The sequence below is a fragment of the Halichondria panicea genome, chromosome 15 (genome assembly GCF_963675165.1).
Source record: "Halichondria panicea chromosome 15, odHalPani1.1, whole genome shotgun sequence".
NCBI classification, from domain to species: domain Eukaryota; kingdom Metazoa; phylum Porifera; class Demospongiae; order Suberitida; family Halichondriidae; genus Halichondria; species Halichondria panicea.
In genome coordinates, this window is record NC_087391.1 from 2,085,541 (window position 1) to 2,111,916 (window position 26,376).

A 26,376-nucleotide genomic window follows, 5' to 3' on the forward strand; every position below is an offset into this window, starting at 1 on the left:
CCAATGGGGATGCATGTTATAGGCGTACTGTCTATCCTGCCATGCTATGGTTGAGCAAGGATGAAGTAGTGAAACGGTTCAGACAATCACACTATTGTCTATTGTATAAATGTGAAAAGCATTAAGTGTGAATGAGGATAATTATTACACATTGGCATTATTTTCAGAGATGAGAGCAAATCAAGTAATGATCGTCACAGATGTATGTAAGATGTAAGTAAAGCTGTAGATATAAAAACCACGTGGCATATCTTGGCAACCTTACAAATTTTGTATTAGTGTGTACAGTATCAAAGTCAGTGGAGGTACAAGCTACAGAATGGTGAGCAGTGCTAGATCTACTCATAATTATAAGTAGTACAGTGTGTCCTTCAATGTAGCCAAAGTGCAAGAAAACCAAGAAGTTTGCAGCCATGAAGAGGATGATCTCAGCCAAGGATGCTCGAATGTGAGTGTGCTGTGCTGTCATAAGTCTAACTTACTTATCACTGAATTGTTGTCTCGCCCAGTAAAAAGAATCAAGAAAAGAATGAACAGAAACAAAAAAAGACAGAGGACGACAAAGTCAGACGAATGTAAGTTATTAACAGAACGGTGTATTAAACTCCTACCTGTAGTTTAAATACGCATTGATTTTTACTAGCCATTATTTTCAACCAGTCGAGCCAATTGTCTTAATTTTTAATAGCCGTACCATTCTTCATGTAAACAGGCTAGCCCTTACAATCTACCATACCTTTAGTTCTTATTCCCACCATCACACATATCACATACTTCTTGTACACCCAAAACCGATACCCTCCCCCCCCCCCACAGTCCACAAGTTCCCTCTTCTCTGTTCTTCCAATACAACGACCAGCTCGGACCTCCCTATCACATCTTAGTGGACACTAACTTCATAAACTTCTCCATCAAGAACAAACTGGACATTATGCAGAGTTTCATGGACTGTCTTTATGCAAAGTGTGTACCTTGTATCACTGACTGTGTTATGGCAGAACTTGAGAAGCTGGGGTCAAAGTTCAGAGTGGCGCAGAGAATAGTAAAAGACGCTCGTTTTGAAAGACTCCCATGTACACATGCTGGAACCTACGCTGACGACTGTCTGGTGAATAGGGTCACACAGGTATGTCTCAATGGTTGGGTAGGGAGATAATATAAAGGTTTGGAATTGGTGTCCGGGGTGATTTACTCTTAAGGCAGTGTAAGTGTACGCATTTGCTAAGTACTAAGGTTCATAGTGGTTACCCATGCATGCACACCAACAGTGATTGTAATGAAGAGATGGCCTGCTAACACAGTTTAAAGTTTAAAGCTCCGACCTTTTGGCTTAATAACCCGGCTGTATAATTATATTATAGAGAGTGACCTGTTCATAGCATACTGGTCTTACTGTGTGCTAATGTCCAGCAGTGGTCTCTACAGAATAGTTCTTTTATTGTTGTTTTGCTTACAGCATCGCTGCTACATTGTGGCCACTTGTGACCGTGACCTGAAGAGGAGGATTCGCAAGATTCCTGGAGTACCCATCATGTACATCACTCAACACAAATACAGCATTGAGAGAATGCCTGATGCTTACGGAGGTCAGTCAACTTAGTTTGCTAAGACCTGTATCTTTGATGTTATATAAGTAAAAAATGTCTAGTTCTTACTGAATGAGATTACGTAGATGGTGCCAGACGTGAGCAATATGATATCTGTCTAATAAAATAGGCTTTGTCTTCCTTACGTACGTGTACTGTAGTTTACACATGTGATGTGCCTCAGTAGAAAAGCTATTGGGATCATTTGAGCTTTTTACGTGCTATTTAATGTCTCATGTAGTACTAATTGACAATGCCATAACATGTTTGGAAGGGAAAATAAGTATTCTGGGGGGAGGAAGGTTCCCCCCTTTCTCCCCACTAGATGAAACCCTGCATGCTCTTTTGCCTGTTTGTATAGAGGTGTAATACTGATCAAATACATGCAATACGTATCTATATATCCATCCAGTTCTTACTTATGCAGTACATTTGTAACTAGTTTTCTAAAGTTCACATTGCCTTGTAACCTACATGTACATGTAGACCAAGTTTGTAGCTTGTAGCTTCTTACTTCAGGCGATATTTGAAGATGTTGTCATGGCGGTTAACTCCGAAGAGACCGTTGTTTGTCGCATCAACCTGCTTTAGACTGCCCTCGATCTCCTCCCACTCTCCAATACACGGCTTGGGGCAGCGATAAATTGTATGGGCGGAGTTTACTCCAAAGACTTCGTTTGCGCCGGAAGCAGTAATGTGAATGAGCTCTCCTGGAATAAGTCTCCAGCTTCCACTTCCATCGACTGGTCTTGAAAATATTTTGTTTATACTGCTAACACCGTAGACATACTTTTCTCCTCCATCAATTTGCTTCAATCCTCCTCACACCTGCTGCCAAGCTCCATTACATGGCTTTTTGCACTTGTAGATATTGTCGTCGTGACTGACCCCCCAAATGTAGCCATTACCAGAAGCTGACACATGCTTGAGACCACCTGGAACCTTTTGCCAGCTGCCGCTTCCATCAACGGGTCGTTTCCAAATTGTATAGTCTGAGGCAACACCCCAGACCTCATCGTCATTGGCATCGACTTGCATCAGCCCTCCTGGTACTTGAATCCAATTACCGGAGCAAGGTCTGTTGCATCGATAGATTTGGTCCTGATTGTTGACACCCCACAAGTAGTTGGCAGATCCAGTTACGTGCTTGAGACCGCCAGGGATGTGTCCAAACATGTGGCCCTGACAGTAGGCAAGGCAGCTGACCAGTAGTAGTATAATATTGAGGCTGAACATTTTTGTGTTAGCACTTTCAATTGTTCAGTGTACTTTTGAAAAATGTTGGTGTGTTTAAGTAGACAGCAACACAAAGTGTGTGCTGTTTGTTCATTCCTATGTTCCCTTGTGTACTTTAAGGGCTACATTCTCATGTTACTCTCCGTTACTTACATCTTAATAACTGACATGTACATGAACAATCGTATACCGCTAATACAGCCAATTTACATACTTTCATGTAAACTCCTATGTTAGACTCTCACTGCCTCACAGATATCTAGAATGAGGCTGAGTGTTTTATGAAATATACAAGCACTCCTGTGTTCTGTGAATATAATTTGAATTGTGCATTGCCCGATACCTCTCCTGTATCTATAATGGCCTAGAATAGTTATACTGGCCCTATTTTATCTGTTACATGTAGATCTTCTTGAGGTACTCACCAAACCGAAAAGGTGCAAAAAAAATAGCAATTTTTGAGCACTGTGGAGGACATGTAGATATGTAAGCATCATTGAAGCTTTCGTATGTAGCCAAACTACCTATAGGCGTTGTGTCAAATCCTAGACCTTAGTCAAAACCGTTGGTCTTTTCTACACCTTTAAACCGATTACCCAGCCAACCACTACCAATTTTGTGCTGTTTTCTATATTAATCACCATAAGTTGCCATGGAAATGTTAAGCAAAGTAAAACTACTCACAAATTTGTGGTAATTTACTCTAAATGTAAAATCCAGGCTTCTTGGCTCACTTTGCTGTGATCTTAGTCCTAGTGCATGTCTGACAATGCACCACAGCCGTTTTCAAAGCCTTGTTATAGCGCCCTGGGCCTCTGTTAATACGCTGCTACATAATAGGTTTCCTTTTTCATATACTACTGATTTTTGATTTTCACATTGTGTACATTTCTGATAGACGCAGTGCAGGGCACCCAATTATGATGCCTTATAAGGCGTCAATAGAGTAAAGGGTTAAGGTCATGTGAGTTGAACGGACGAGCTTACATAAAATCTGTAGATCGTAGGATTCATAGATTGTAGGATTCATACATGTACATGTCAGATATTAAGATGTAAGTAACGGAGAGTAACATGAGAATGTAGCTAGAGTACACAAGGAACACAGGAACAAACGAATGAACAAACAGCATACACTTTGTATAATTATAATTATGTGTAAAAATTATATCATATTACTGGAATGTTTTGCAAGCATTAAACATAATTACGTGAACCGTTGCTAGCGTTGATCAATTCGCATAAAATCACAAATTATTACTGGTATTTAATTACACACGATCCTTGCTAGAACGCAATAGTTAGGGCAGGACTGCATTGAGGGCCATAGGATCTGGCAGATTCATTAATAGACATTTGTACTGCTATAATTATAATGACTTATGAGCTAAAATTTCACCAGCATCGATCTACATGTACTGCCCTCAAATATCCAATTTTTCGGGGGGAGCATTCCCCCTCGGACCCCCTAGTTTGGCGTGCCATGAAGCATACATCGTGGGAGCTTAGGCCCCCCTACATTTTTCATTTGTCCCCCCTGACCCAAAATCCTGAATGCAGCAGTCAATTTTTCGGCTCATTTCGCAAATATTTTTCACCAGCAAAATATTATAGTAATACGGTACTTCTATATTACGTGTAATTATTTATCTGTCCATTGTCCTTATCTTTTTCTCATGGAAGATTATATCTGAATACGTTGTTGTGGTCGTTGACTCCAAACAGACCGTTGTTTGTGGCATCACACTGTTTCATCCTCTCGTCGATCAGCTCCAACTCTCCCACACACGGCTTCTTGCAACGATAGACTTTGTCAGCAGAATTTACTCCGAAAACCTCATCATACCCAGAAGCTGTGATATAGCTCAGACTGCCAGGAATTTTTCTCCAACTTCCACTACCGTCGACTGGCCTTACCCAGATTTCATTTGTGTGGCTAACTCCATAAACATACTTATAGCCACCATCAATTGGCTTTAGACTGCCGTCGACTATACTCCAAGCTCCACTGCAAGGCTTCTTACATTTCCAGATTTTGTCGAGGCTATCCACACCCCAGATGTAACCATAGCCAGAAGCAGACACATGCTTGAGACGGCCCAGAAAATTTTGCCAGCTGCCGCTCCCGTCAATGGGTCGTTTCCAAATTGTATAGTCTGAGGCAACACCCCAGACCTCATCGTCATTGGCATCGACTTGCATCAGCCCTCCTGGTACTTGAATCCAATTACCGGAGCAAGGTCTGTTGCATCGAAAGATTTGGTCCTGATTGTTGACACCCCACAAGTAATTGGCAGATCCAGTTACGTGCTTGAGACCTCCAGGGATGTGTTGAAAGAGGTGGGCGTTCGTGCTGGCACTGTATACAACCAGAAGCAGCAGGACACCAAAGCTGGACATTTTGTTAATTTGCACCTTACTCCAGTTGGTCCATACAATCTGTAATGATCGAGCGGTTGTCTGTAGTCCTTAAGTACGTAAGCTGCAGTTGCATAATCAGTGGTCAGCGAGGTTAATAAAATAATTAATGTACTAAGACCAAACTATGTACAGGTTATTTTAGTGCCTCTTCTACATGTACATGTACATGTACAATAAATTTATAATAAATATTCCTTGCAATTATGGACCTTGCCTTACATAGTTTTCTGTCTGTCTGATATTTATTATGCCTCGAGGCATAACTGCACGACGAATACGGTAAAGCTGATTGTGTGTGTCTGTTTCAGCTTTAACTGCCCTACTGTTATAGCAACTAACAGCTTCTATATAATTATTAGATGGATTTAAAGAAGCTTTTTTTGAGGAATTCCTTGGTCCCCCGCCCGCTCCTACCTGATACCATGCACTGATTACACATTCATTATTGCTTATTTTGGCCTTAAATGATGCCGTAATTATGTTGGAATTTTTAACCTTGCGTATACATTATGTGGTTTAACCAGGGACGCAAGGGTAAACTCAGTTTTACATGTAAAACATAGGGCCACGTATAGTGTTTTAGTTAAGGACCTTTTGACCCGGGCATTCCTCCTCTGGCTGTCCACTGCCATAAATAGCAGCCATTGTGAACTCTGATCTCTTTGCAGATCCCCTCCCCCTTTTAATTAAGTCAATATAGTGTGTGTGTGTTTAATATGATTATATAGTATAGTCCCTATTGCACTGTAATAATTTCTGAGTCCACTCTGTTTGACCTTCTAAAAATCCAGTTTTTTCTAAGCTTGGTGTTGAAATAAAGCAGTGTGATTGGATAAAACACTCCATGTAGACAGCTGATAAAACCATATGACATTCTGCGTACAAAATAGCCCCAGTTTCCAAGGTAATTTTCTACTCCTGATAGTTTTAACACTTCTGAAATTGCTGTGCCGATCAGATAACCAAGTAGTGTATTGCAGACGATTAGAATCATCATCAAAATGGGCATAAATAGAAGTTTTTATTCAATGTATTGTAGTCTTGAATTTTTTGCTGGATAGACATTTTCTTAAAAAGCTGTGCAGACCAAACTGTCGTTACTATGACCATGGTAGAAGCAGGAAGCAGTGTAGACACCAAATAGGTACTTGAGATTATTATTTCTGCTTTAGAACTTGACGTACCATTCTGTATGCATAATGGATGGCAAGGATTTGATGATTCTGTCAGAAGAAAGTCCTGAAGGATGTACTGAATAATTACCCCTACACACCAAAACATTCCAACTAGAACACATATTCCGATGCAAGGGATGATCCTTCCGTAGCTGTTCCATTGTTTCTTCCCTCTGATGATTTGTAGCTGTAGCAAACTCTGGCAAGTGATGATCAGTACAGAGAAAGGAGTGGAGTATGCATTAAAAGAAACGAGAAAGAAAAACGGTAGTAGAGTGTGACATATGCAAAATCTGAGCATATCTGGTGACATGATTGCTGTTACAATAACTTGAACAACCTTGTCCATACAAAGCACCAATAACAAGGAACTGTAGAGCACTGTTAGAGGCTTGTTGCTGAGTTTGCTCTTGATCAGGGCTGTGAAGACTGTGAGATTCCAGAATAGAGTTGATGGGAGTAGTACTGCAAAGTAGATGATAATCTCAATAGCTATGAGTGGTTGCCAGTATGGAAACTCTTGAATGGCACTGCCATTGTAGTCACTGTAGTCCATTTTCTTGAGCTCTTAGTTTGATTCTTAATCTACTTACATCCACGTACGATCTTTATTAAGTACAACCAATAATGATTCGTTATAAATTTTTGCTATTTTCAGCACGGTAGTTGTCGTTTACTCCTATTCAGTCAAATTGGACTGTGCACTTATTCCAGCTTATTATACATGCAGCTTCATTTACATGTATGTACGTAAGATTATGCTCACCGTTATAGTTCAAGCCTATTAGTATATAGGAATTGGCACTGCTTCTGTAGCTTTTTAGCACTTTTCACGTATTTTATGCCTCGAGGCGTAGCCGCACGAGGGATACGGTAAAGCTGACTGTGTGTGTGTGTCTGAGACACATCCTTTAATAATTATTCCTGTGGATGTAATTGGTAACAATTAATAGATACATGTACACACGTCTTTTCTCTGCTTGTTTAGATATACTGTACTGTCTGTGCTATACTACTGTCTGTGTTCTGTGCCTTTGACAAAGGTTTGTTCCCACTGTTTGGCTACAGGCTTGTACTTATACTTGGCTGTTTGCAGTTGCTTCAGTACCTTTGAAAATTATTCATCAAGCCATCAGATAGGCTTCTGCCATTCAGCTCCTTTCCTATAATGACTGTCTGGAATTCAATTCTGTCAACAATTGCAATCAACAATAATAACATGCCTCTCTTCTAATAGTTTTTGAGCGAAAGCAAAACAACGGCAAGAGGCATTAGCACAGCGCAGCTTGCACCACTCGTCTACTGTGTTTAAACTGTTATATCTCTGCAGGGAAAAATCACATCTGAAAACAGACTGAACAGTTAGTAGTGTGTGTGTGTGTGCGCGCGCGTGCGTGTTTATAGTCTAAGTTTATATGATACGTAAACATAATTATAGTACATGTATAATATTATCCCTATTGCACTGTAATAATTTCTGAGTCCACTCTGTTTGACCTTCTAAAAATCCAGTTTTTTCTAAGCTTGGTGTTGAAATAGAGCAGTGTGATCGGATAAGACACTCCATGTAGACAGCTGATAAAACCATATGACATTCTGCGTACAAAATAGGCCCAGTTTCCAAGGTAATTTTCTACTCCTGATAGTTTTAACACTTCTGAAATTGCTGTGCCCATCAGATAACCAAGTAGTGTATTGCATACGATTAGAATTATCATCAAAATGGGCATAAATAGAAGTTTCTTGTTCAATCTATTGTAGTCTTGGATTTTTTGCTGGATAGACATGTTCTTAAATAACTGTGCAGACCAAACTGTCGTTACTATGACCATGGTAGAAGCGGGAAGCAGTGTAGACACCAAATAGGTACTTAAGATTATTATTTCTGCTTTAGAACTTGACGTACCATTCTGTATGCATAACGGCTGGCAAGGATTTGGTGACCCTGGCAAAAGGATGTCCTGAATAATTATCCCTACATACCAGAACATTCCAACTAGAAAGCTTACTCCGATGCAAGGGATGACTCTTCCGTAGCTGTTCCATTGTTTCTTCCCTCTGATGATTTGTAGCTGTAGCAAGCTCTGGCAAGTGATTATCAGTACAGAAAAGGCAGTGGAGGATGCATTGAAAGAAAAGAGAAAGGAATTCGTTAAAATGTCACATATGCAAAATCTGAGCATGTTTGGTGAAATAGTTGCCGTTACAATAGCTTGAACAATCTTGTCCAAACAAAGCACCAATAGCAAGGAACTGTAGAGCACTGTTAGAGGCTTGTTGCTGAGTTTGCTCTTGATCAGGGCTGTGAAGACAGTGAGATTCCAGAATAGAGTTAATGGGAGTAGTACTGCAAAGTGGATAATAATGTCAATAGCTATGAGTGGTTGCCAGTACGGAAACTCTTGAATGGCACTGCCATTGTATTCACTGTAGTCCATTTTCTTGGGCTCTTAGTTTGATTCTTGACGTTTGTCCTTATTAACTACAACCAATTGATTCGTTATACATTCTTGCTATTTTCAGCACGGTAGTTGTCGTTGACTCCTATTCAGTCGAATGGGACTGTCGTCATCAATCAATCCATTTACATTCTCCATTCCTCCATCTCCACTTGTTGAGTTATCGTAATCGTTGTTATCGATGAAGTCTGTGCACTTATTCTAGCTTATTATACAGCTTCATTTATGTACGTTTAATTGTGAGATTGTGCACTGGTTTGGCTTGACACTCAAACTGCACAAAATCAATACTGCCATGCTTGTGTATAATCGTCAAGTAAAAAGCTTGACCTTAAAGTGACGTATTTTTGCGAATAAGGGTAAAATCCCGAAAATTGGTACTCACGGACATTTGAAAATGTAATAAATCAATCGCGAGTAATTACTTATGTTATGAATATCATTAATAGTCCTATTCGTTTATGAGCCTCCTGGAATTTTGAAACGCCCACTAACTACTTCCTGTATAGCTTCCGCAGGAAAGTGTGCTGAGCTGGCACACCCTTTTACATTGAGGTTTGCAGCCTCCGCATTCTGCAATGCATGCGCTATTATTCTAAAGAAAAGAAGTTTGTGAAATATTGAAATAAGAGTTACACAATGGTTTGTGTCCCAGAGAGTGGTTGTCAACTGTCAATGAGCTAGCTGGTCTTGAAGATACCTACTATATTATACACAGTAAGTGCAGTATAGTGCAGTATAGTAATAGATCTAGGAGATAAACTAATGCTCAAGGATGGTGGAACATCTCCTCTACACAATTCTGCAGATGCCTACTATGTATATAAGATGTTTCATCATCCTTGAGCATTAGACTACCTCTTAGATCTACTACTACTACTGCACTTACTGTGTATATAGTAGCTACCAATAGCTAGCGTTCTAGTGCAGAGCTAACTACTAAGTAGAGTAGCAACACTCGGTAAACAGGTTTGGCTATATACGTGCTCTTCTGAAAAGGCTGCAATGGCATTCCAAATAAGCAAAACTAGGCATCACTTGAGAACGAAGCATTATTTTGCAAATCTACGAATTAAAATCCAAGAAAACATGACTAGAAGTCTATATATAGAAACTCTTACTTGCACTTCATTGATCCTTGAGCAGCTGTAGCAGTCTACACACACAGACACACAAACACACTATGTATACCTCGCTTGCGCATGCATAATGACTTGTCAAATATAAGAAGCTTGAACTCAGAGGAGGTTCGACACGGTCAAAAGGTATTAATCACGTGCTCTATGTTTCTAATGGAGATCCAACCTGATGCTAATTCGTTGATATACCCCCAGCTCTTTCATCATTTTGATCAGTTCTCTTGATTCTTCAGACAAAATAATAATCAATCCAATGTACACCAGTAGGAAGCGAGAAATTCTAGCTTAACCTTTTGAACTCTACACCACACCCATTTTCACCAACGCTTTGGAAACGCATGAAGTATAGCAGTGCTTACAAGCATTAGCAGCCTTCAAAGACGTTGCTTAGACTAAGCTTTTACATCAAAAAAGCTTCTTAGAACTATTAATGTGCCTTCAAACGATTAAAATATAGTTTACGTTATGCGTGTTAAGTACTAACGCATTGGATCCAAAGGTCAGGAATGCAATACGTATTGGGTCCAAAGGTCAAGAATGCAGTATGTAATAATTTTCTGGTGTCATTATCCCTTGACCTTTTGACACTGTCGAACCTCGAACTTGCACGTTAGCTGCATGGCCTCTAGATACACGCGATCTTTATTTGAGGTACGTATTTACAGCTGATCGAAGTGATCCTGTATCAGGAACAATGGAAAAGGGTCACTTAAGTAGAAAGCTAGAATTACGATTGAGGTTTTGAGCCCTCAGCAGAAATATTCGTGGGTTCTAATATTCGCATTTCAATGCCAGGAAACCACACCCACCAATAGCTTTGCATGTGAAAATACCGATGCGTGGGAGTTTATTTTGGTTTTAATTTTTACGTTACTGCTCTGCCCTCGAAAACGCCAAATGTTGCACCCCACGAAAATGTCCCACTATACGGTATCTCTAGCCCTAGAACATACCAGGAGCCATATTTCTAAGACTATAGGCTTCTTTGCTAACTGTGATCCTAGTCCACAGTGCATGTCTCATTCCATACTAAAACTCCGTTCTCAGAAGTTTCAGCATGCCTACTTTGAAGTTTATTGCTCATGTTACTTTGCTACTTAGCCAGCCTATATGCTTCATACATACTACTGCATTTATGTCAACAGCTGGGTGCTCTAGTTCTAGCCGAGGGTTGGCACTTTAGTGCTCTAGTTATGCCTCCGTGTGCGCATGTGCAAGCGAGGTGTATGGTAGTGTGTTTTTGTGTGTGTGTGTGTGTGTGTGTGTGTCTGTCTAGACTGCTACAGCTGCTCATTGATCAATGTAGTGCAAGTAAGAGCTTCTATAGTCTTCTAGCTAGTTGGATATACCAATTTGTGGATTTTGGGGCATCATTTTTAGCAAGTATCATTCGATTATTTCCCACTTTTACACCATTCCCCTGCCATGCGGTATAAAATTAATGTTTGTATGCAAAATTGAAATGTTCAGGTGCCTCCACCGAGGCATCAGCACCCACGATACTTCATATAATTTAGTTTCTATCTCCTTAGATTTGTACACTATTTAATAATGTTTACATCCCACCACCCATTGTGTTAGTCAATATAATTTATAGTGTGTGTGTTTAGTTATAGTTATAACACGGGCACAAGGGATGTATGGAATATATTGCACTGAAGCACGAGGGCGTAAGCCCCGAGGGCTGAGTGCAATATATTCCATGCATCCCGAGTGCACGTGTAATAACTAGTTTATATCCCGAGGGCATAGCAACATAACACTGTCTTAGTAACACAATATAAACTGCACAAAAAGATGACAAAGACAACTCTAGACACAGCTCCATCTCTTCTCTCTCCTAGACGCCAGTATATTATGCAGCGTATAAGATTGGCATGACAGACGAATGGCTTGACAAAAATTGTTGGAGTTCCAACGCTGAAACCACTGCAAAACAGCCCCACCCCTCTACTGCTGCAAAGAAACAGCCCCACCCCATTTACTGCTGCGAAGAAACAGCCACAACCCACTATACTACTCAGTGTAACTGCTGCTCGAACAGCCCCCTCCACTAGCACTATCCTCGGTATCACAACCAAGCCAAAGAAGCTCGCCTCTACACTGCTGCAAAACAGCTCAAGCCCCCTGCAAAAAGAGCCGCTTCTAGTGCTATGATGAAGCCAGAATTGACCGTGCATCAAGAAGTGGAGGACTAGGTCTAGGATCACAGAATCTTCACAAAATGAGCTTGGGACGATTTTAAAACCTGCATGGTTGCAAAGAAGAAGCTCCAGCAGTGCTGAACATTCATGCATGGCTGGACTTACTTTGATACTTATGATACAATATTTAATTTAATTATGCCAGAGGGGCGTTTTGTGGTCAGTGCAATATGACTTTTCAGCAGTGCAATATGACTTTTCAGCAGTGCAATATGCTTCATATTGCACTTGGCAACAACATAGCAACGGGATATAAGTTAATATAATACGTAAAACATATATAGTATATATAGTCACTATTGCGCTGTAATAATTTCTGAGTCCACTCTGTTTGTCCTTTTAAAAATCCAGTTTTTTCTAAGCTTGGTATTGAAGTAGAGCAGTGTGATTGGATAGGACACTCCATGTAGACAGCTGATAAAACCATGTGACATTCTGCGTACAAAATAAGCCCAGTTTCCAAGGTAATTTTCTACTCCTGATAGTTTTAGCACTTCTGAAATTGCTGTGCCGATTAGATAACCAAGTAGTGTGTTGCATACGATTAGAATCACCATCAAAATAGGCATAAATATAAGTTTCTTGTTCGAGGTATTATAGTCTTGGATTTTTTGCTGGATAGACATTTTCTTAAATAACTGTGCAGACCAAACTGTCGTTACTATGACCATGGTAGAAGCGGGAAGCAGTGTAGATACCAAATAGGTACTTACGATTATTATTTCTGCTTTAGAACTTGACGTACCATTCTGTATGCATAATGGATGGCAAGGATTTGATGATGCTGTCAGAAGAAAGTCCTGAAGGATGTACTGAATAATTATCCCTACACACCAAAACATTCCAACTAGAACACATATTACGATGCAAGGGATGATCCTTCCGTAGCTGTTCCATTGTTTCTTCCCTCTGATGATTTATAGCTGTAGCAAACTCTGGCAAGTGATGATCAGTACAGAAAAAGAAGTGGAGTATGCATTAAAAGAAACGAGAAAGAAAAACGGTAGAGTGTCACATATGCAAAATCTGAGCATATCTGGTGAAATGATTGCTGTTATAATAGCTTGAACAACCTTGTCCACACAAAGCACTAATAGCAAGGAACTGTAGAGCACTGTTAGAGGCTTGTTGCTGAGTTTGCTCTTGATCAGGGCTGTGAAGACAGTGAGATTCCAGAATAGAGTTGATGGGAGTAGTACTGCAAAGTAGATGATAATCTCAATAGCTATGAGTGGTTGCCAGTACGGAAACTCTTGAATGGCCGCACTGCCATTGTAGTCCATTTTCTTGGGCTCTTAGTTTGATTCTTGATCTACGTACGATCTTATTAACTACAACCAATAATGATTCGTTATAAATTCTTGCTATTTTCAGCACGGTAGTTGTCGTTTACTCCTATTCAGTCAAATTGGACTGTGCACTTATTCCAGCTTATTATACATGCAGCTTCATTTATGTACGTAACTCACCGTTATAGTTCAAGATTGGCTTTAACTATATACGAATTGGCACTACTTCTGTAGCTTTTTAGCACTTTTCACGTATATTATGCCTCGAGGTGTAGCCGCACGAGGGATACGGTAAAGCTGACTGTGTGTGTGTGTGTGTGTGTGTGCGTGTGCATGTGTGTGTCTGTTCCAGCTATAACTGCTCACCGGTTGCAATGCGACGAAAACTAACAGCTTCTATGGGCTTCTAGCCACGTTCTCTTGGATTTTGATTCGTGGATTAGCAAACTAAAGCTTCTTTCTCGAGTTATGGCTAGTTTGACTCACATTGAAGATTGTTGCGGTCTCTTTAGAATCTTTCATAGTATCATCCGTTCGCACAAACTTTCTATTCAACATATGAGTTAGCCTTGCACTAAAGCGCTAGCTTTTTGTTAGCAAATATTAGCTATTGCAAGCAGGCAACCCTAACTGGATCTATATCATACTATTATGTCACAGTTCATTTTACAGTTCATTTAATTCATATTATAAAAACATTCATATTGACCAGGAACTTGGAATAAAAGGACCTCATCCATGTCTCACATTCTCTCAGCATGATCAGACAAGGTAACAGCATGCCCAGAGAGTCCTTCCAGATGGATATCACCAGCTATATAGCTCATAGATAAACAAAATTAGCTGATAATTCTAAAATTTCACTATTTGAAAAGCGCTTCAATTCGAGTATAAAAAGCCTGCAGTTGAGAATGCGTTTAAATAAAGATACGCTTATAGTCGAGTAAGCGCTAATAATCCAGTTTCTACTGTAGTTTTTGAGCAAAAGCAAAACAACGGCGAGAGGCATTAGCACAGCGCAGCTTGCACCACTCGTCTCCTATGTTTAACTGTTATATCTCTGCAGGGAAAAATCACATCTGAAAACAGACTGCACAGTTAGTTTCTAGAGTTAATTATGATTGAGATTCAAAAAACGTTCACATACATGTTGTAGACATTACTAAAAGTTCACTATTATCGCACTTCACAGCAAATCGATGACTGACTATTTTAAGTAAGTAAGTAAGTTGGTAAGTTTCTTGAGAAGCTTTTCCTCCGTGTACAAGGATCATCATGAGATTCTGCAACCAGTTTCCAAACAACTACTGTCTTGGCCATGAGCATTTTTCTCTGATTTGCGATCGCTTTCATGGGGCACATGACCTCTCAGGCTCGACTTCTAGTCTGTTACCTAGAAAATTCCGCCATCTGTATATGACTCTCTGAGAGACTCGGGGGTTATAGTCTTCCTGATTCTCATATGACATAATTATGTCGCACTCGGGTACTCAGTCACTCCCATGCTTTTCTTTAGATCTTCTATGTATTCCTATAGATTTTCCTCTGTTGCACTGATCAGTTACTCGGTCTTCCAAGCTCTCATCTGTTGCATCTAGTATCTTCCAAGCTCTCATCTGTTGCATCTAGTATCATTATTATGCAATGCAAGAGCATAACTCCAATCCGTCATTGTATGGATGGCTGCATCACGAGCAATTGACATAGAGTAAAAATGTACTTGATCAACCGCATCATTACTTCCATACAGTCATGTCAAAACTCATAATTTATACCCTGTACAAAATGCACACTCAGTCAATGACCTCAAATTATCACCCAAATGCATGTACTGCATGTATATGCAATGCCATGCATGTATACCCTACATACCAACAATGTGCTATAGGATTGGCCAGGAAAACCAAAAAATAGCATGGAAAAACTATACCCAATTTAACGTACATAATATATGAATGACGTTGTAACGGATCGCGTCCGCATTCTTGTTTCTTTGATTTTTGGTGTTTCCCCTGGCCAATCCTAGCAATTTTTCACATTGCAAACGTTTTTGTGGGTCTTTATACTTACTTGGTTTGGACTGACACTTTGTGTTTGGCTTGACACTTTAAACTGCACAAAATCAATAATGCCATGCTGTGTATGATTGTCAAGTACATTAAAGTGACGTATTTTTGCGAACGAGAGTAAAATCCAAATCCAAAAATTGGTACTCGCCGACATAAATCACGAGTAACTACTTACGTTATTTCACAACTATTTTCAGGTAGATTTTTCTGACTGTTTGGCACATTTTGCTGGTATTAATTCGTGGTTCTTACATCCAGTACTAACCTAAATTCTGCTAAAGTTGTGAAACTAATAACGTTTGTAATTATTCGCATGTTGTTTAACCGTTTTAATAAGTTCGTTCCAATTATCTGCGAGTACACATTTTGCGATTTACTCTTGTTTAATACCTGTTAAAATCATCATAGTAAGGGACCAATTTTTTCCAATGAACATGGAGATGGAGACAAAAATTTTCTACTAAAAATATTGCCCCTCTCCTGTCCGCTAATCCTTTGTGGTTGCACTAGTAGCAATTAGAGCTGTCCTCTCCACACCATTTATATGTACAGGCAGCCTCATGTAACTATAATTATCGGAACAACTTAATCTGAAGTAAATGTGCAATGCTGGAGCACATCAATACTTCTTTATTTGAAAAAGAGCGATTCTAATTCTAAAAACATTTGTAGGACTACTTACTACTGCATCATTAAATTTTGATTATGGAACAGTTCAGAGAAGTGGCCAAAACCTAGAGCTGTTGCATGCGCATGCAACTGTAGATCTCTATATAGGACCACTTTTTTCAAAGGTGGACCATATTTTCAGCAAAAATATTGGCCTAGACAGAAATTTTCGGCTGACCAACATTTTCGTGGTAGTACATATTCCTCTACAAAGCAGATTAGCAAGACATGCAACACATTTTGCTATTGACAGTCACATTACAAAGTTCTGGCTCCTTTGGGTGCACAGCTGTCTCGATTCCCAAATACCCCCTTCACTCTGATGAGTGATCACGATTAGTGTGTAAAGTGTTTAATAGACTTGCCCAGCCAGTACGATGTGCATGTAGCTCCGCTGAAATACTCTACCCTATAAACTAGCTAATCCAGATCCAGTATATAGTGGCTTGTTACATGCAGGTATATAGCTGTTTAGTACATGGTAACATGAGCAAAAACCTAGGAATGTCACGTGAATGATGACGCGTGTCCAACCTCCTTGCCCACTCGTCCATGCAAACACAACAATTAACATCTATTGTTTCCATTTGTTTGGGGCTGTTTGTGGCCCTATACATAGTATTATGTCTCTGAGCCATTCTTCAGGTTACAGATGTAATGCTTACTTAATTGAATGAGCTGACTCTAAATTATTTCATTCAGGCGCACCATACATACAGACAAATTACAATGTTGAGCATGAAGTAGGGCTCACTATGCTATCGCCAATAACATTATTGTTCCTTTTCTATTTACAGCTCCAAGAGTATGATGCAAGGTTCTAGCTGTGTGTGCAAGACCAGTTCCTCTTGGCCTACAGCTGAGAAACAATTATTATACTTAACAACATCACAATAGCTCGACTAGCACATAATTATGTACACAGTGTACTTTCTTAATCTTATGCATGAAAGCAGATATAAATAACAGTGAAAAACACATTGACTATACAGCCAGCCAATAATAGTCAAAAAGTGATTTCACTAGCTGTTAATTTTCTCTATTTCTGAGTGTAGAGTGTCTATTGACTTGTTGAGGTTTTGCAAATGAGTGTTGAGATGCGTTGTGGTCTCCCCTTTCTCCTGAAGCCTCCTCACTCCAGCGGCGAGTTCCCTCTTCCACTCTTCACACTGCGCCAACACTTCTGCACGACGCTCATGAAAGTGCTTCAGTATCACCTATAAAATAACATTAAAAAAGTACGAAGAACAAAGTCTTTAAATGCATTTGCATCATATCTTGTGTACTGTAGAGCAGAAAAATGGCTAGTAAAATATTAGTAGAAAATATAATTGCAGGGTGTCATATAGTCTCGCGAGCAGACTTGTCCTAGAGGGAACGTCTGGTAACTATTGCAGCAATTCCATGGCACTGAGGAATGTAGTCACGTGCAAGATATTTGTTAATTTTAACCAAATTCACATGTAGACAAATATTTTCATTCGCAGCTAGCTAGCTCTTGCTTGGTCTGAGCTCCTTGTAACCGTGTTCCTTCGCAACCAGGTATGGTTCAACACTAAAATTAGCCTTTGCTAGAGTCAATAATCCTTCTTTTCACGTTCATTTTATGCTATAATAGGAAAATATACGGGGTGTTACTGCCCACTATGACGTGGACAAATCTGATTGGCACTGCCAACATTCTGGCAGGGGTCCACGGAATTGCTGCAATAGTTACCAGACGTTCCCTCCCTCCCACGTCTGCTCGCGAGACTAGGTGTCATAAAGGATTTTGAAGTATATAGATGCTTTTGAAAAGTAACCCAAAAATTTTGCTGGTCAACTGTTAATATTCTAGCTATGGACACTCAGTCATACAACTAGTATACCTGAATGAAATTTTTAGGGGGGATATCCCCCCCTGTATGCACCCACTTATATTGCAGTACTTCGTGATCACCATACTTTCCAGAAGTTCAGAACACAAAGGTTACATGCAAAGCTGATTTGGCAAAGGTTTTTCACTTGCAAAAACTTTCTAGTATTAAATACTGTTACCCATAGGCCAGAACAAACTTAGTTCTCAATCAAAATTTGATGCAGGGGAAGCAGCTCGATTTTATAGATACGTGCAGGAAAGAGAGGGATTAGCAACAAAAGCGCCTCGAGTAGCCATCTGTGTTTCCCTGCGGTTTAATCGAGGCCGCCTACTTTAACGTTAGAAAAAATGGCCAAAGACACAAAAAAGAGACAAACGATTGTTTTACTGTCAGTATAATTAGACTTTTATTGCTTAACTTTTGAATGCTTTAGGCCATATGATATACACAGTACACTACATAGTTAGGCAGTTTTAGCTATAATAGCAGGAGGTACATAGCGTCGCATGTACCTCTAGCTACTTCACAACAATCGAAATTATGTTTTTGTCATCTCTCAGTGATGCCTACAAGCAAGGGGCATCGGATAGAAGTGTTTGGGGGGCTTGGAAAGGTCTGTATTTACTGTAACAGCCATAAAAGGTTGTTCTACCGAGTTGGGTGAGGGAAACACGGATGGGTAGTGTAGCTTATGGGTGCACGTGATCCATTGCCAATCCCTCTCTTTCCTGTATCTATGGTTTGATAGTCACTGAGTTCTAAAACGTGGATCGAGTCGTCACTTGTCAGGCATTAGAAAGGTCAAACACAAGCTTACATTAGGCCAGTGGTTTTAACTATCCCACCTCAAAAGAGCAACGGTGTTAACAAAGCGGGCAGACCTGATACAGCAATCTGACAAGCACGCAGTTGTTATACACGTACAATAGACTCTCGTTAATCTGGCCACCCCTGGGACAGTGCAGCGAGGTGGCTGTATTTCAGAAAATAGCCGTGGCTAAAAAAAACCGACGACTAATTTTGTAGTTCTTAATGAATCATTATGCTCTGTATTTAAATGTAATCCAATTTATCTGCCAAACCACACCTAAAACGTCACACTGGCCAAAAACCTAGTTTGGGGCAGTCAGTATACGTAATTAGCAATCCGTGCTCAACCAAATGGCCGGTATATCATGGCCGTACTTCAAAGAGTCGGAATAGTGAGAGTCTATACTGTATCCACCGTATAGCAGGAAATTTTCAAGAATTTCAACTAAAGCCGCTAACATTTCAATCGCAAAACACAGGTCCACTGAAATCTTTGAAAATACTAGACGCAAAATTCATCCAATTTGCGAAAATTATACCCTCTAAAATTACCCTAAATTTGAGCTTTCCCATACCTCTTTGAAGCACGGGGTGGGATTTCTTAGTTGGTTGATCATGGCCCACTGCATATTGGCCACGTACAGGTTAGCGTTGTAGGCAAGGGACTTGTTATCACCGTGGGGTGTCCCTCGGTAACGCTCGTAGCCCGGCTCATTGAAGTACGGCTCTGGGACGAAGATGAGCGACTGGATGGATACTAGTACCTGAGGGTGTGAGCGTGTGGTGGGGAGAGTAGTTATTTTAGGGCATGAGGGTGAAAACAGTATTCAAAACCCCATGCAGTAACAACATCATAAATACTCTGTACTATTGAGGTAGTATGTATACCTAAATTAAATACAGCGATGTGACACACACCTGCAAGAAGCTTGAGTTTTGTCCATTCCACTTCTCCTCTGGTCTGCCATGCCAAGTGTTCAGGACAGACAGACACACCTGTGCAAGTGTGGAAAGAGCTCAGTGAAAGCAACTTTTACAGAGCAATGGAGGGAGCTAGGGAGGCTAACGAAGGTGCTTATACATTACGTACTACCGTATAGCGGGTTGATTTGGTGAATCAGAGAGTGGAGAATCAAAAGTACAAGAATCAATCTTAGTAATTATGTGTGATCAAATTATTACACATAAAAAACTTTTAATTGCCTCATTGGCCAAAAATAACGCTCGCCAAGTATACCCACTATACATATACATGTATATGCGGTATTAATAACAGAGCCTACCTTGCCATCGTTGTAGAGGTTAGGGTTGAATCGAACCCTCTTCTGCCCAGTGGTCATGAGGTTCACCAGCATGGGCACTTGGGGATAGTCAGGAGGAAAGAACACATCAAACTCAAAACAGCCATTGGCATATGGCGTCTCAGAGGGACCAGTGATAAGGACCTGGCAGGGGGGAAAGTAGAGGTCATTGCATAATGATCCAGCCAAAATTAATGATATAGCTTTAGCCTCAATTCCATTTGATCTGGAATCAAGCTACATGTAGGCTATTTGTTATGCCTCGGTGCGCATGCACAAGCGAGGTATACGGTAGCGTGTTTGTGTGTGTGTGTGTGTGTGTGTGTGTGTGTGTGTGTGTGTAGACTATTTCAGCTGCTCAAGGATCAATGAAGTGCAAGTAAGAGTTTGTATAGGGTTCTAGTCATGTTTTCTTGGATTTGCAATGCTTCGTTCTTGAGAGATGTCTAGTTTTGCTTACTTGGAATGCCATTGCAACCTTTTCAGAAGAGTGCGTAGCACAACTTGTTCACCGAGTGTTGCTACTCTACTTAGTAGTTAGCTCTGCATTAGAACGCTAGCTATTGGTAGCTGCAAGAGTGAGAAGAGGCTCTGCTGCCCATTAATTTTAGACTTGAACTTTTGGTATCAATTGTTTTTAACAACAATCATTGTCGATCATTACCCACTCTCAGTTTTCATAAAGTAAACTAAATTATAATGTTCATCTGATCATTGTAGCTTTATGTTTTGTGGCTTTTCACCTCCACCAAGGCATCAGCACCCGCAGTGCTTTCATTAAGTACTGTGATATTATACCAACTGAAACAAAGGTACAGTTATTGTGGTTTCCCAATTATAAAAAAATGTTGTGGCCTTTGACCCCATGCAGGTAACGGAGAACCAAACTTGACTTGGGGCACTAAGTATTACCCATTTGTATCAGCTCCTAGTAGCCATTAGTCTGAAAAACCGCAATGTGAATCTCAGTAACCAACCAGAACCCACCTTTATGACATCAAGCCGATCCTCGTCACAACGCACAAAGACGGAGGAGGAGGGGGATAGGGGGAGGGAGGTAGAGAGAGAGGACACTTCCTGAGCGAGGCGCCGGGCCCTAGCAGCACTCGATGACGAGGCGCTGGTTTTCTGGACCTTTGATTGGTAGAAAAAGGGACAATGAAACTGCACACGGCCATTCTCGTCCTCCTCAGTGAACTGGAACGTGTCTAAAGAATGAGTAATTATTGCATTAGAGCACTGTAAACACAAGCAATTGAAGGAGTATAATTATATGCATGACTGGACAAACAAAATGGTGGAGTCAGTGCATAATTATCATTATCAGTAAAAAAAAAAAAAAAAAAGTGTTACATAACTAGCTATATAACACCTACACATGTGCACATGTACACACAAACAAGAACACACATGGTAGACACTAGGGTATAAGGGTGTGTACATATATTCCCGTTGACAAAAGGCTTTTAATGAATCCTATAGTACTCATGAAACACACCAAACAGTGGGCTGATGTATAAGTGTATCTAGAAAGTAAGACACTATAGAAACAGTGTACGTAATTTCATCGTACGCTTAATGCAATTAATCTCTGTAATATGCTCTGGGTGTAACGTGTGTGTTATGGGTGTAATGACAGTGTAGCCTCTGTATTTATGCATAATGACAGTAATCGTGGTAGTGATAGTGATAGTAGGATAAGTCATACAATATTAGGTAGCAGCAAGGGCGTATACTTCTCTGTATACGCCCTTGGTAGCAGGTAGTCAGTAACACAGTGGCAATTGAGGCTTTACGGACAGTGCCAAGTCTAATGAGGGGAGTGGCACACAGTGAACGTAAATGGCATAACTGACTTCGATATTGGCTTACAAAACAAAAATGTGCTGTAGGGGTCACTGAATTTCGAAACTAGTGCCAATTAATCAGTTGTCCAGTGTTAAAACAGTATAATTATGTAGAACCAAGCTGAAAAAAGTTTGATTGGGGATATATATACCCGTGTTATAATTATGTGCAGACAGTACAATAATTATGTGCATGCACTCACCGAACTGCAGTGGACCCATCACTCTAGAGTAGGATCCAGGCTGCTTCTCTGGGGCCTGTGACAACGTCTGTGGCTCTAGGCCCCCTCTCTTCATTCTAATTACAGTCACCACCTCGATAATCAAATCGGACGTTGACAGTATCTTATCAACAAGAATGGCTAATTCTCCATCATCTGTGTTTGCTGGTTTTTGATCAGTTTTAGAGGATGCGGTCCTTTGTGGGATGAGAGGGGGTGTGGACTCGTGCGGGTCAATGGGAGTCGATATTGCAAAAAGGAAGTCAACATGTTCTGATTCCGATGGAGGAGACTTTGGGTCACTAGTTGGTTCCAGTTGATTGGGGTCAACCATAGCCACAACCTGCTTGGAGTCAGCATCTTTGCTTGCAACATCCACTGCTGCTGCATCTTCAGGCTTATCCTTTATATTGGAGTCGATGTTCTTGTCTTGGTGGTCTATCTTGTCTGACAGCACATGTGAGCTCTTTGTATTCCTAGTATTAGAGAGAACACACCGCCTTGGCTTTCCAGGCTTGGATGGGGAGGCTTGTCTTGAGGGAGCAATTCTGCAGCACAAAGAGGCACTATTAGAATCCATCTTACATTAGAGCTTTCACTTTACTGTACTGTGCAACTGTACTGTATACTATCACTAGCTGAATAGAATTATAGCTCGAAAATCCAAAAGTACACTTCTGCAGAGTTTTATTATTGACAAGCTGCTTTTGCACAGAGACATCAATACCCAAACCATAAAAGGTCACCCTTAATAAAGATCAAATGATTGTAAGATCAAAGGATTTATAGTACATTCTTCAGCCCAGGAATACAATAGAATGGAGGACATGCAAAAGTCACAATACTATGGCGCTCCATTTGTTTCATTATTCAATAGTGAAAAATATTGTCAATGGTGAAATATGTTGACAATGATGTAATGTGATTGTCAATAATTGGGTTACCTATTGTCAATGATTATCCGATCATTGTCAATAACTATCGTCATGTTTGTCAATAATTGTTGGAATTATTGTCAATAATTATCATCATTATTGTCAATGATTGCTCAATTTTATTGTCAATAATTATCATTTATTGTCAATGATTGTTCAAAGTATTGCCAATAATTATCATGATGTTTTCACCCGTTTTTATTTGATGTCCCTGCTCCATTCAGGAATGGGTCACCATATTTTACTGCACATGCGCATGAACTACCAAGAGCAACGTGGCAGGAGTTGACTCACTGTACACGTAAACAAAAAGACCAGAGATTAAAGACTTACTGCAATTAACTCCGACCTCCCCAGAACACGTACTGTAGGAAGCTTTAGCAAGGGTCTTGAAGTCGAATGGCAGCTGTAGCTGGCCTAGTGTAGTATATATAGAGTTATTTTACCTGAGCTTCCTGCTCGTTGGCTGCCATTCGACTTCAAGACCCTTGCTAAAGCTTCCTGCAGTACGTGTTCTGGGGAGGTCGTGAGTTAATTGCAGTAAGTCTTTAATCTCTGGTCTTTTGTGTACGTGTACAGTGAGTCAACCCCTGCCACGTGGCTCTTGGTAGTTCATGCGCATGCGCAGTAAAAAATGGTGACCCATTCCTGAATGGAGCAGGGACATCGAATAAAAACGGGTGAATAATTATTGGCAATACTTTGAACAATCATTGACAATAAATGATGATAATTATTGACAATAAAATTGAGCAATCATTGACAATAATGGTGATAATTATTGACAATAAAATTGAGCAATCATTGACAATAATTCCAACAATAATTCCAACAATTATTGACAAACATGACAATATTATTGACAATGAATCAGATAATCATTGGCAATAGGCACCCAATTATTGACAAACATGACGATAGTTATTGACAATGATCGGATAATCATTGACAATAGGTAACCCAAGTATTGACAATCACATTACATCATTGTCAACATATTTCGCCATTGACAATATTTTTCACTATTGAATAATGAAACAAATGGAGCGCCATACAATACAACCATAAAAAATACACGAATGCACACAGAGAAACTAAACACAATGGGTCAGGTGGCATATACGGCACCGGATATAATTTTGAAGGGGGAGGGGTTCGGGTTAGCGTAGGAAAAATAAAAAAATTGGGCGTTTCCACATCCGGTGCCGTATATGCCACCTGTCCAACACAATACTGCAGTTCTGCGGCCTTCGGGCCTAAGTCACTACTGAGCCAAAACATACCCAGTCAGTTTGCATACGCTTATAACGAGAATTACCTTTCATTTAAGCTAACTGAAACGTACACAGTGGTACCCGCCTCAGAACAATCAGCTTACCCCGCAGTTTTCTTGTAGATCTCAGCAATTCCTCTGAGTCGTGCCATGAGAGACGCCAGTGTGATGATGTCTGGCCCCACCTCCTCCTCAGACGAGAATACGGGGACTAAGAGGAGGTGTTGAGTGATCTGATTGGACGCCAGTGAGAAGAGAAGGTCCAAGGACGCGTGGTAGAGGTCGACATGTTTGGAGATGTCCAGAACTGCAATGACAAAGATCACTTATAAACAATCGTTAACTTTGTAGGTACATGCAGCAATCATACGTAGCTAAGCTGTAGGTACGTGCAGCAATCATACGTACCTAAGCTGTAGGTACGTGCAGCAATTATATGTACCTAAGCTGTAGGTACGTGCAGCAAACATACGTACCTAAGCTGTAGGACATGCAGCAATCATATGTACCTAAGCTGTAGGACATGCAGCAATCATACGTACCTAAGCTGTAGGTACGTGCAGCAATCATATGTACCTAAGCTGTAGGACATGCAGCAATCATACGTACCTAAGCTGTAGGTACGTGCAGCAATCATACGTACCTAAGCTGTAGGTACGTGCAGCAATCATACGTACCTAAGCTGTAGGTACGTGCAGCAATCATACGTAGCTAAACTGTAGGTACATGCAGCAATCATACGTAACTAATCTGTAGGTAGCTATACTTACATGAACATCAGTTATAACAAATGAGTGGGGTAATCGTAGCTACATGTATATACACGTACACAGAGGGGATTATGAAATGTGTACAACAAGTACAGTCATGTAAGACAGGAACATGTACATATACACAATTATATATAGTATATATGTACATATTATATACACAAGTATACATAATTATGTACATATGTACATATACACAAGTATATACACAATACGTAGCTAAGCTGTAGGTACATGCAGCAAACATACGTAACTAATCTGTAGGTAGCTATACTTACATGAACATCAGTTATAACAATGAGTGGGGTAACCGTAGCTACATGTACACAGAGGGGATTATGAAATGTGTACAACAAGTACAGCCTCATGTAAGACAGGAACATGTACATATACACAATGAACACAATGATTGTTTATGTTGCTGATGTTAATTAATCCATTTACACTCATCCACTCTCACCCACTCTTAATTATAGTATTATGTGTATTGCAGTCTTTGTTCACACTTTGAATGTGGTTTTGGCCTCACCTAGGGGCTCTGCTCCTAGTATGTTTTTGGGCCTCTTTGATCAATTAATGTCAGTTATGTTTTTGCTCTAAAAAATGTCAGTTGTTGTTACGCTATTATCTCTAAGAATTTGTTTGAAGTAAACTTCAACTTGTTTTGATAGTTTCTGCTAGTTTGTAGTAGTCTGACTTTGCCTCAGCTCTGAGCTGCAATCGTTTTTTTGATTAGACTAGCCTGTCTAGATCTATTGTACAGGAAAGAACTCAACAGTTTATCTTATGTCAATGCAGGTAATCGTAGGAACTAAACTGTAGTGTACGTGCTTCAAATCATGAGTTACAGTTGCTATGGGAGGAGGCACATCTTTGAAACACTAGCTGATTACAGAAAGGCTATGAAATTCAATGTTGAAACACTGTTTGAGGGTTTCACTATTATTGTGATAGTAATCCTGACAACAGAACAGACATTGCACGCGCACAGCAAACAAAGCATTAAAATGTATGGGTTCAAACAATTACACGACATACCAATGATAGTCACATAAATGTGCAGATTCTTTTACTTTCCTTGTTTTGTGCGATAATTATTTAGAGTGTATAAAA

General features: G+C 40.1%; 4 protein-coding genes across 6 annotated transcripts in view; 1 reads left to right on the plus strand and 3 right to left on the minus strand.

The window, feature by feature from the left end:
* The first annotated feature begins 188 nt into the window (after positions 1-188).
* On the plus strand, positions 189-17,366 carry LOC135348931 (rRNA-processing protein FCF1 homolog). Its single transcript, XM_064547326.1, has 6 exons — positions 189-322; positions 381-448; positions 510-575; positions 817-1,126; positions 1,457-1,586; positions 17,045-17,366. The coding sequence occupies exons 1-6, from the start codon at positions 320-322 to the stop codon at positions 17,056-17,058; spliced, it is 591 nt and encodes a 196-aa protein (XP_064403396.1). The 5' UTR covers positions 189-319; the 3' UTR covers positions 17,059-17,366.
* LOC135348920 (lectin L6-like) lies at positions 1,956-2,860 on the minus strand. Its single transcript, XM_064547310.1, is given in 1 exon segment — positions 1,956-2,860. A coding segment is annotated over 1 exon segment (726 nt). The 5' UTR covers positions 2,823-2,860; the 3' UTR covers positions 1,956-2,096.
* LOC135348921 (lectin L6-like) lies at positions 4,415-5,354 on the minus strand. Its single transcript, XM_064547311.1, has one exon. It carries the CDS (start codon positions 5,220-5,222, stop codon positions 4,497-4,499), a length of 726 nt encoding a protein of 241 aa, XP_064403381.1. The 5' UTR covers positions 5,223-5,354; the 3' UTR covers positions 4,415-4,496.
* The window catches only part of LOC135348753 (baculoviral IAP repeat-containing protein 6-like), a 28,811-nt gene continuing 19,580 nt past the window's right edge, over positions 17,146-26,376 (minus strand). For all 3 annotated transcript variants that reach the window (XM_064547065.1, XM_064547064.1, XM_064547063.1), the window contains exons 28-34: positions 24,599-24,800; positions 22,268-22,833; positions 21,205-21,425; positions 20,200-20,361; positions 19,835-19,912; positions 19,492-19,680; positions 17,146-17,464 (exon numbers count right to left, since the gene is read on the minus strand). In XM_064547065.1, coding sequence (XP_064403135.1) covers positions 17,270-17,464; positions 19,492-19,680; positions 19,835-19,912; positions 20,200-20,361; positions 21,205-21,425; positions 22,268-22,833; positions 24,599-24,800 — 1,613 coding nt within the window. In that variant the 3' untranslated portion in view covers positions 17,146-17,269. The remainder of the gene's footprint in view (positions 17,465-19,491; positions 19,681-19,834; positions 19,913-20,199; positions 20,362-21,204; positions 21,426-22,267; positions 22,834-24,598; positions 24,801-26,376) is intronic.